Source organism: Trachypithecus francoisi, unplaced genomic scaffold (genome assembly GCF_009764315.1).
Source record: "Trachypithecus francoisi isolate TF-2019V2 unplaced genomic scaffold, Tfra_2.0 Lachesis_group10, whole genome shotgun sequence".
NCBI classification, from domain to species: domain Eukaryota; kingdom Metazoa; phylum Chordata; class Mammalia; order Primates; family Cercopithecidae; genus Trachypithecus; species Trachypithecus francoisi.
In genome coordinates, this window is record NW_022681455.1 from 14865331 (window position 1) to 14877194 (window position 11864).

The window sequence follows — 11864 nt, forward strand, 5'->3', positions numbered from 1 at the left end:
TGTTTTACAGAGAGCTGATTGGTCCACTTTGACAGAGTACAGCTTGGTGCATTTATAATCCTTGAGCTAGACAGAGTGCTACAGGGAAAAGTTCTCCAAGTCCCCACTAGGTTAGCTAGATATAGAGTACCAATTGGTGCATTCACAAACCCTGAGCTAGACACAGTGCTGATCGGTGCACATACAATCCTCTGGCTAGATATAAAAGTTCTCCAAGTCCCCATCTGCTTCAGGAGCCTAGTTGGCGTCACCCAGTGGATCCTGCACCAGGGCTGCAGGCGGAGCTGCCCACCAGTCCCAAGCCGCGCCTGCACTCCTCAGCCCTTGGGCTATTGATGGGACCGGGCACCACCGAGCAGGGGGCGGCGCCTGTCGGGGAGGCTCAGGCCATGCTGGAGCCTACCTCAGGGGAGGAGCTCACACATGGCAGGCAGCAGGTCCCGAGCTCTGACCTTCCCCAAGGCAGCTAAGGCCCAGTGAGAATTTGAGTGCCGCGCCAGCGGGCAGCACCGCTGGGGGGGGACCTGGTGCAACCTGCGCAGCTGCTGGCCCTGGTGCTAAGCCCCTCACTGCCCTGGGCCGATGGTGCCGGCAGGCCGCTTGGTTTGTGGGGCCCACGGAGCTGAGCCCCTGCCCGCAGGAACTCACACTGGACCACGAATGCACCCGGTTCCTGCCTGCGCCTCTCCCTCCACGCCTCCCCGCCAGCAGAGGGAGGCGGCTCCGGCCTCAGCCAGCCCAGAGAGGGGCTCCCACAGTGCCTTGGTGGGCTGAAGGGCTCCTCAAGTGCTGCCAGAGTGGGCACCGAGGCTGAGGAGGTGCTGAGAGTGAGGGCTGCTAGCACATTGTCACCTCTCAAAGGCACTCTGCAAATGTTAGTCACCATCCCCAGGAAGCAATCTCAAAACACCTCTCCTTCCTTCCATAGATGCTGCTGGGTTTCTCTACATCATTATGAAATGGTCCAGGATAACTTCAACTTCTCTCCAACTGGTCTAATTTTCCCCACAGACGCAGGACAGGAGAACAAGGAGCAGAAGCTGGCTGATGGTGTTCTCGGTGGTTATAGATTTTTTTGTCCACCCTGATGGACAGGCTTTATCCTCTGCCGTACCTAATGGCTTCTCCTTTCTTTTTCGGCTTTTTTTTTTTTTTAATCCGGTCACTTGTTCATAATTATACTTGCAAAACAAGCAACTGGGGGGTGGGTGGGAAGAAGAAGAAACGTAATGGACCAACCACCCTTTCTCCATCACTCCCCATCTCCAGAGTCAACAGGTCTCCTTGTCTTCTTCCAGTCCCCTTCCCCAGGAAATAACAATGCATGACATTATTTACAAAATGAGTTTCACAGTTCCAAGTTTTGAAGGCTTTCAAGTGAGTTTTCTGACTCTGGGGATATTAGACAAGAATCTGCCCGTCAAATTATATGAATAATAATAATGATAATCTTTTACAAGGGCTGTGAAAGCCCTAAAGAACAGATTTTTAATTCTGAGAAATCCAGAGGATGGTTCTCTCAGACAGCCTCACACAGGGGACCTCCGATGGCACTGGGGGGTCGGCATGGGGGCAGGATGGTCACCCAAGAGTATCCTCAGCACACGTTCGCATGCCCAGTGGACTTGAGAATTATGTACTCCAGTAACCCTGACGAGATCACAGTTCACTCATTTACATTGCATATTGTACAGATTTGCCCCAAGTAACAGATAAACATATTTACATGGATTATGAGTCATAGCCCTGAAGAGCTGGAAAAGGTCTAGAAATCATCTCACCAAACTTGCTCATGTTACAGAAAAGGACACTGAGGCCTGGAGACTCCAAGTTACTGGCCCAGTCACACTCAGTGGCAGGGCTGGGGCTCAGATATTGCTTTCCAAGTTCCCAGTGTCTCTGAACTTTAGTGGAATTATTCTGTTATCTTACAACAGACAGAAAAGCAATGAGGAAAACAAGATGGAGAAAGATGAAATTGAAACAGAGAAAAGGATGGAAGAGATAGTGACAGAAATTACAGGAGAGACTGTCTGCCCCATCCATCTCTATCTTTCTGTGTATGTTTGATCTCATTCTTTTCCATAACCTGTCTCTACCCTGTCTCCCACAGGCTGGGTCCTGAAATAGCACAACGTTATTTAGTTTATTCCAAATACAGTTGATCTTTGAACAACACAGGTTTGGGCTACAGAGTCCACTTATTCATGGATTTTTTCTGCCTCTGCCACCCCAGAGACAGCAAAACCAATCTCTCCTCCTCCTCAGCCAACTCAACCTGAAGACAATGAGGGTGAAGATATTTATGATCTACTTCCATTTAATGAATAGTAAACACATTTTCTCTATGATTTTTTTTTCCTTTTTTTTTTTTTTTTGAGATGGAGTCTCAAATAGGAACATTTGTGGAGTACATTGTGGAGGTAGGAGACAGGTACACAGGCTGGAGTGCAATGGCGCCATCTCGGCTCACTGCAACCTCTGCCTTCTGGGTTCAAGCGATTCTCCCACCTCTGCCTCCTGAGTAGCTGGGATTACAGGCATGTACCACCACACCTGACTAATTTTTGTATTTTTAGTAAAGACGGGGTTTCACCATATTGGTCAGGCTAGTCTCAAACTCCTGATATCAGGTAATCCAACCTCCTTGGCCTCCCAGAGTTCTGGGATTAAAGGCGTGAGCCACCTTGCCTGGCCTCTATCATTTTCTTAATGACATTTTTTCTCAGCTAACTTTATTGTAAGAATATCGTATATAATATATTATAACATACAAAATATGTGTCGATCAACTGTTTGAATTATCCATAAAATTTCTGGTCAATAGTAGGCTATTAGTAGTTAAGTTTGGGGGAGATCAGATTTTCCACTACACACGGTGTCAGCACCCCAATCCCCTAGTTGTTCAAGGTCAACTGCACTTTTGAAGAGGGTCTGTAAATGCACAGAACATTGGTGGGGCTGAGAAGAGTCAGGGCAAATTTTTCAGTATCCTTGCACCATGCCCAGCCAGGCCTACTCTCCCACCACTGCCAGTGAAGATGCGAGACCTGATCATTTAGGCCTAAAAGTGCAGCTCACAGGCATCATCTGGCACTGACAAAAAGAGTCATGGCCTGGAGTAGTGGCTCACACATGTAATACCAGAGGTTTGGGAGGCTGAGGTGGGAGGATTGCTTGAGGCCAGGAGTTCAAGACCAGGCTGGGTAACATAACGAGATTCCTGTCCATACAAAAAGTTTACAAATTAGCCAGCTGTGGTAGTACCTGCCTGTAGTCCCACCTACTCAGGAGGCTGAGGTGGAAGGATCACGTGAGCTCAAGAGTTAAGAGGTTAGAGAGAGCTATGATCCTGCCACTGCACTCCAGCCTGGGCCACAGAGCGAAGTCCTGTCTCAATAAATAAATACATAAATAGATTCTGGGGTACCGCCCCAAACCTAAGGGATCAGAATCTGCCTGTTAACAAGATGCCTAGATGATTCGAATGCATAATGAAGTGTGAAGCAATGATGTGGAGGACATTAGAAATGGCTCTTCACCTACAGGCCTCTTTCAGTCACAAACTTGCTTCCAAGGCCTGGGAAGAAGAGAGGTCAGAGATTTCAAAGATTGAGTAAAATGTACAGTCTTTAAAATACTAAAATCTGACCAGTCATGGTGCCTCACGCCTGTAATCCCAGCACTTTGGGAGGCCGAGGTGGATGGATCATTTGAGGTCAGGAGATCGAGACCAGCCTGGCCAACACGGTGAAACCCTGCCTCTACTAAAAATACAAAAATTATCCTGGCGTGGTGGTGGGCACCTGTAATCCCAGCTACTTGGGACACTGAGGCAGTAGAATCACTTGAACCTGGGAGGTGGAGGCTGCAGTGAGCTGCGATCATGCCACTGCATTCCAGCCTGGGCAATAGAGCAAGACTCCATCTCAAAAACAAACAAACAAACAAACGTAAAAACCTAAATCCATCAGGAACAGAGAAATCCATTGAAAATAGGTAACTCCATAGCACTCCTGTGTGGTTTGGACTTTCCTTTTCAGGCCAGATGTCACCCTGTGACCAAGTCCCAAGAATCCCTGTGACAGGTGGAGTTCTGCAAAATCTGACAGGATGTAGATTTCCAATATTTCCAGCCACTCCTGAATCAGAAAAGTATAAAAGGCGGAAAAGATTTAATATTTTGAACTTGCCTGATTATGAGGCAAAGCTAATCTCCCTCCATCCCTTGCTGGAAAAGGGGAACTAGGGTGGGGTGGTGTAGGAAGATGTGGCTAGTCCTGCTGCTTCAAAGAGGCAACTTTGCAGCTGAGGTTTTCTAATGAGCAGCCTGGTGGCAAAATCACAATAAAAAATTAGCAAGAGAAAATTTTCAGGTATCAGTTCCAATTAGGGAGTAACAGACAAAGAATAAAAAGTATTTTATGGAAAAACAGTTCCAACACTGAAGCTGGTGAGGGAATATTGACTTATGTCCTTATTTTTCCCAATTGCCACGTCATCCCATGTGTCACATTGACACTAATGAGGATTTCTTGTTACATAATCCCTTTGCCAACACCAGGAACTAGTCCTGCCCTTTGATCTAAACAGATGTGATCTTGAGAGTTACCCTCCTTACAAATCTCCAGTTAGGCTGTTCAAAATAAGATTTTTGAAAGGGGAGAGAAGAGAAAAGTACACATCAACACAGAATGAGTAAGCTCAAAACAAAACAAAAAAAAAAGAGCCAATTCTACAATGTGCATCCTATGAATAGACACTGCCAATATGTGATGTATATAAAGCATTCTACACCCTTCACAGGTTTTACGTAATCTGCAGATTTTGCCAATCATGTTCATATTTATAGCCACATGCAACTCTTCGTGACACAAAAGCTAAAACAAAGGCCAAAACTTCTACCCTGTAGAATCTGAATTCTGTTGCTTTCTACCTTCTGTCTATACATACATGCATACACACACACACACACACACACACACACACACACACACACAAACCATCACCATAATACAGCCCTCCTGTGCCCCTCACAACCATGTAACACCATGTTGTTATTCAATGAAGACCTCTGCGCAAAGGTCTCAGCCACCGAGAATTAAAGCAAGCCTCACTCCCACATCGGATTGTCCTTGTCATATGGAGAGAAGATGTGCAACTTGGCTTCTGAATTGGAAATGCTCAGGGAAAAAAAAAAAAAGACTTCAGGATTTCAGCAAAACTCCAAAGTTACCACCTCACTCGTTCAATACAATCATAAAATAACACACGTGTGTACACTTTCATGCCCCCATATGCTTCCTAGGTCTTCAAAGGATATTTTTCTCTATTTTTATTGAACTTTGAATCCAGCCCTGCAACAATGAAACTCTGGGGCTGTTCCAATCTGCTTTATATTTGAGCTGGCTCTGGGCAAGACAAGTAAATTGTAGTTCAGTTCCATCCTGCTACAAAAATCAGCAAACCTGAGCTCTGTTTTCTTCTTGTCATGGGCAGGTTGTTCAGAGCTAGGACTCAGTTCAAATAACTTGGGATATTTTGCCTCTTCAGAAAAAGTTGTGGGGGACACAGAGGGAAAAAATCCTTTAAATCAGTCATAAGCGCTCTAAAAGGGAAGGCACTGAGAGGAAGGGAGTGTTTGGCTCACTGCCATTTTGCAAATGTGTTTTCAAAACCAATTACGATGCAGTGATCAAGCAGTATATCTGTTCCTGCACCAAAATCCTTAGACCAATCAGTGGGGTGGGGTTTTCTTGGACTCCCTGGTTCTTGGGAATGGGGGAACAGTTCTCTGTAGAAGCCTCTTGATATAAGAAAGGATTTCTTTCTCAAAAGGACATCTTTTATTCCTCCATCTGTTTCCTCTCACAGTACAATTTGGGGTCAACTCAGGTCTTAGAACATTTCGAGGGATAATTTGGCACTTTCTTTCCATAAATGTGAATATGTTGACTGCCAAGGGCTTACTTTTCCTGCCTCTTTCACCACAGAGAAGTACGGGGTGAAAGGAGCACTCCCCAACTTGCCTCTATCTGAGAATATTATCATTAGACAGGGGGTGAATGACTTTTGAAGGGCAAAAAAAGGACACCCCCAAAGAAAAAAGTGGTAATTGAATTTGTTTTCAAAAACTACAAATCCCTGTATCTGCTTAAAGCAAATGAGGCGCTAATGCTGCAAAGACCATTGTTCCTCTCAGGCAGAATCTCCCCAAGTGGAAGAAGACTGGACAGCCTTTGACATAGCCACTGTGTCTCTTCAAATGGTGAGGTTTGTCTCCTTAAATTCAAACTACTGGGACGCAGCATGGGGTTAGTGGACACTCAGTGACAAATGGCTTAAAACTTTTATAGGAATCCAAGAAAAAAGGAGGAGAAAGCAAAAACAAAGAAACTTTTTTTTTTTGAGATACTGTTTCACTCTGTCACCCAGGCTGGAGTGCAGTGGCGCAATCTCGGCTCACTGCAACCTCCCCCTCCCAGGGTCAAGCGATTCTCGTGCCTCAGCCTCCCCAGTAGCTGGGATTACAGGCCTGCACTACCACACCCAGCTAATTTTTGTATTTTTAATAGAGACAGGGTTTCGCCATGTTGGCCAGGCTGGTCTGGAACACCTACCTGGCCTCAAATAATCTGCCCACTTTGGACTCCCAAAGTGCTAGGATTACAGGCATAAGCCACTACACCCAGCCAACAAAGAGATTTTTAATTCTGCTACTGAAAGACTAAACTGTCACTGCTCCTAAGCTTCTTGCCCTCTTCAGTGGGGTGAGCTCCCTGAATGTAGAGGTAATCAAGTTGACGGTGTGATGGCTGCCACAGAGTACAAGACACACAATCTCTATCACCACCATATCAGGTGCCCTGGCTATCTCCCCAGCATCAGGGATCCTCTCCTCCTCCCCCTCTGCATAACCCAAGAGTACAGGAAGCAACACCCATTTCCAGTATTCTGTTTTCAAATATAGTGCTACAGAGAAATTGAAAATAAAATCATTTACAATAAAATGACCCTTGTGAAAGAATAACTAATTTTATACAATGCTCTGTACCACCAGGGAAAGAAGAAGGGGAAATGAATACAAAAGAGAAATAAGAATTTGTTCAATGCATAAGTAAGTTTTTCAGATGGTGTCAAGATAATATCTTGATAAAATAAAGATTAAATTTTTAAAATTAAATGATATGAAAATTTTTCTAAAAAATGAATACCAGGACAGACGCGCTCATGCTTGTAATCCCAGCACTTTGGGAGGCCGAGGCAGAAGGATTGCTTGAGGCCAGGAGTTCGAGACCAACCTGGCCAACACAGTGAAAATCCATCTCTAGTAAAATTACTAAAATTAGCTGGGAGTGGTGGTGCCCACCTGTAATCCCAGCTACTTGGGGGGCTGAGGCATGAGAATTGTTTGAACCTGGGAGGCAGAGGTTGCAGTGAGCAGAGATCGCACCACTACACTCCAGCCTGGGCAACAGAGTTAGACTGCTCAGAAAAAAAAATTAATACTAGATATCATAATTAGATGTAACAGTTATTAAATAATTTTAAAAGTTTTATTTAAAAAGTTTTCAGTTATAAGTGCAATTTTTTAATTCTGGTAGTTGTTGTGGTTGGTTGGGCTTTTTGTTTGTTTGTTTTGGTTCTGGCCAATGCATTCTTAGAGAACAGTAGAGCCCTGCTCTAGATTTCTTAGAAAGTACTTCCGTCTCTCTTCCCAATCAGCCCCCAGGACTATCACACTCCTCACCAGGGAGGGAGCATCACAAGGAAGGGAGTTGATATGGTGAGGCTGGACCTGACCAGGAAGGAGCAGCTGCTGGGAAGCCGGATGCTAAGACCCTCCCAGCCTACCAGGATGCTATGGGCAGAATGTTTGTGTCCTCCCACAATTCCTACATCGAAGCATTAACCCCCCATGATAGCATTTGGAGGTGGGGCTTGAAGAGGTAATTCATTTTCGATGAGGCTGTAAGGGTGGGACCCTCAAGATGGGATCAGTGTCTGCTGTGGTCTGAATGTTGGTATTCCCCCAGAATTTATATGTTGAAACTTAACCTTCAAGGTGATGGTATTAGAACGTAGGGGCTTTGGGAGGTGATTGGGTCAGAGGGATGGAGCCTTCACAAATGGGATTAGTGCCTTTATAAAAGAGGCTGTAGGGAAACTGCTTCCCCCTTACACGAGGACGCAATAAGAAGGCACCATCCTTCTCCGAGGAAACACCAAATGGCGGATGACGCCGGTGCAGCGGGGGGCCCTGGAGGCCCTGGCGGCCCTGGGGTGGGGAACCGTGGTGGCTTCCGCGGAGGTTTCGGCAGTGGCATCTGGGGCCAGGGTCGCGGCCGTGGACGGGGTCGGGGCCAAGGCTGCGGAGCTCGTGGAGGCAAGGCCGAGGATAAGGAGTGGATGCCCGTCACCAAGCTGGGCCGCTTGGTCAAAGACATGAAGATCAAGTCCCTGGAGGAGATCTACCTCTTCTCTCTGCCCAGTAAGGAATCTGAGATCATTGACTTTTTCTTGGGGGCCTCTCTCAAAGACGAGGTTTTGAAGATGATGCCTGTGCAGAAGCAGACCCGTGCTGGCCAGTGCACCAGGTTCAAGGCGTTTGTTGCTATCGGGGACTACAATGGCCACGTCGGCCTGGGTGTGAAGTGCTCCAAGGAGGTGGCCACCACCATCCGTGGGGCCATCATCCTGGCCAAACTCTCCATTGTCCCGGTGCGCAGAGGCTACTGGGGGAATAAGATCGGCAAGCCCCACACTGTCCCTTGCAAGGTGACAGGCCGCTGTGGCTCTGTGCTGATACACCTCATCCCTGCACCCAGGGGCACTGGCATCGTCTCAGTGCCTGTGCCCAAGAAGCTGCTCATGATGGCTGGTATTGATGACTACTACACCTCAGCCCGGGGCTGCACTGCCACCCTGGGCAACTTCGCCAAGGCCACCTTTGATGCCATCTCTAAGACCTACAGCTACCTGACCCCTGACCTCTGGAAGGAGACTGTGTTTACCAAGTCTCCCTATCAGGAATTCACTGACCACCTTGTCAAGACCCACACCAGAGTCTCCGTGCAGCAGACCCAGGCTCCAGCTGTGGCTACAACATAGGCTTTTTATACAAGAAAAATAAAGTGAATTAAGCCTGTTACAAAAAAAAAAAAAAAAGAAGGCACCATCCTTGAAGCAGAAAGTAGCCCTCACCAGACACTGAATCTGTTGACACCCTGATCTTGGACTTCCCAGCCTGCAGAACCATGAGCAGTACATTTCTGTTGTTTATAAATTACCCAAGCTCAGGTATTTTGTTACAGCAGCCAAAACAGACTAGGACAGTACCCTTATAAGAAAAGCAAGGCAGAAATCTCCCCCGCTTTCCAGAAGCACACACCAACAAAAGGCCACGTGAATACATGGTGAGACGGCAGCTGTTTGCAAACCAGGAAGACAGCCCCCACCAGAACTCCACCATGCTGTCACCTTGATCTCAGACTCCCAGCCTCCAGAACTGGGAGAGAGAAATTTCTGTGGTTTAAACCACCCCATCTGTGGTACTTTGTTAGGGCAGCCTGCGCTGACTGAGACACAGGGTAAACCCCCGTTTAACTCCATCCTTCCCCTCAAGGTGAGCAAGCTTGTCCCTCAGGTCACCTTCCTCCCACTGCTAAAAGTAATCCCACCTTAGCCAGGCACAAGTGATCTTCACTTCTTTCCTTCCTTCCTTCTACAGATCATGGGACTAAGCTTCTGACTTCTGGAAGTCAGGGAGAAGATACAGAAACCGAACGTATGTTTCTGCCCACACCAGGCATGGCGCATCCTCTGTTTCAAAGACCAAGTCAAAAAATCTGACGGCTCCAGGAGGGTTTGCACCAACATCATTCCAGGAAGAGGTGTTCTGTCTGCTTCTTTCCAACTGTGCTTGGCCTTGTCCAACATTCTCTCTCCAACATGTGTGCTGTGTCTGGTTTTTATAAATATCCTCTGGAAGGAGGTGAAAAGGTCATCCTGACTCACATCAGCAAAAGTAAGAGGGCATTGGTGGAGCTTGTCTCCATCAATGATATATTTTAGAAATCTCCTAGCAACAACAAGCCTCTTTGTTATTGAAGTAAAATGTTTTTGAAACATGAAGACACAAAAAATACACAAAGTCTGGGTACACCCAGACACCCAAAACTCTTGCACTTGGCAATGCAGTTATATTTTGCTGAAGTTAATGTGGTAAGTGTCACGAGGGCAGACAGCAGAAGGACAGGGGCCAAACAGAGGTGCAATTTCCACACAACGTTTACCTCTGCCTGTCCCTAAATACCCTATTTCCACTCCACCTGGAGATTTCAGCTGTGAACTATGCAAGGGTGAGAAGTCTTGGTTTTCCCAAGCTTTGCCAAGGTCAAAAGCATTATGAAGAATGTTATTGTAATTAAACATCATGAAAGCATCATGGAGTATGCTATTATAATTAAACCAACAGTTTTCATCTCCCCCACATGCTGCAATAGAACGTAAGTGTATTTAGGAAAAAGAAAAAAATAGCTGGGGGAGTTGTGTAACGGAGAAAGTTCAGAAAAGAGAGGAGAATTTTGGAGGAGAGTTAAGTGCTAAGGAATGGGTGTGGGTGTAGCCCAGTCCAGAGGCCCTCCAGGGAAAGAAAAGAAGAAAGGAGCAGGCTTTCTGGACAGACAGGGAGCCTGGGAGAAAGATGAAAAAAAAAAAAGTAGACTGGGTCATCAGATATTTCCTGAAGGTACTCAGGAAGAGACCAAGGAGAAGGTGTAATTCCACATACACAGGAACATTTGCTGCATTCTTCCAGACAGAACCCCAGGGACACGAGGCCCCACAGGCAATGTCTTGCTGTTCACACCAGCTTTAAGAGTGTCCAGACAGGACATTCAGAGATGGCATTTCTCAGGTCAGAACCACTAAGAATTGCTGATGTGTTGTGTAACTAAAAGGTGAAAACAGGGCAAAGAATTCGTCTAGGTGCGGTGGCTTATGCCTGTAATCCCAGCATCTTGGGAGGCTGAGGCAGGCGGATCACCTGAGGTCGGGAGTTTGAGATCAGTCTGATCAACACGCAGAAACCCCGTCTCTACTACAAATACAAAAGTAGCCGGGTGTGGTGGCGCATGCCTGTAATCCCAGCTACTCAGGAGGCTGAGGTAGGAGAATCGCTTGAACCCGGGAGGCGGAGGTTGTAGTGAGCTGAGATCGCGTCTTTGCACTCCAGCCTGGGCAACAAGAGTGAAATTCCATCTCAAAAAAAAAAAAAGAATCCAAGGGCACAGACTGTGCCCTGCTGGCTCTACACCTATAGCATCTCATCCTGCCCTTCCTGAGCCTAGACTCTTGGGAGTCTCACTCCCTCCTTTCCAGGGTGTGCTTCCCCCGTGGGTGGTCTCCATGCTACACCCTGCCTGGCGGAGTCCAGTGGCTTCCCCCGTCCAGTCTCCTCCACCTCCTGCTTCTGCTCACGACCTCCTTCAGGGGTTCATACTTCCTGCCCTCTTCCCCCATTGTAATTTTTTAAACCATACTATGCAAACTATGCAAGGTCCCTTGTTTCTGCCTCAAAGGCATGCCCCAGTTAACCATGGAGAGCACTCAGGGAATTCACTCTGACTGCCTTTTGTGCTTAGGGTTAGTTATCCTCTGCTACTGCCCTAATCCATGGTGAATCCACCCACTAATATGTGGAGAGGCTGGTGCCCACCTGCTTCCCTTATCTCAGACCCATCTCTCTTTGCCTCTGAAGATGACTAGGGTGGTGGTCATCTGTCCCCAAATACTTCCTGACTTAATGGTATTCATCACCCAGCTCCGACAGACATTGAGGGAATTCCTAACTGGCCAGTTAC

General features: G+C 46.9%; 1 protein-coding gene across 1 annotated transcript; it reads left to right on the forward strand.

Annotated features, from left to right (window-relative positions):
• Positions 1-8226: 8226 nt before the first annotated feature.
• LOC117086754 (40S ribosomal protein S2-like) lies at positions 8227-9152 on the forward strand. The gene has a single exon (XM_033216290.1). It carries the CDS (start codon positions 8230-8232, stop codon positions 9109-9111), a length of 882 nt encoding a protein of 293 aa, XP_033072181.1. The 5' UTR covers positions 8227-8229; the 3' UTR covers positions 9112-9152.
• Positions 9153-11864: the final 2712 nt, after the last annotated feature.

What these genes read in the sequence shown, in the direction of transcription:
- LOC117086754 (XM_033216290.1), top strand. Translation starts at nt 8,230, where the DNA reads ATGGCGGATGACGCCGGTGCAGCGGGGGGCCCTGGAGGCCCTGGCGGC.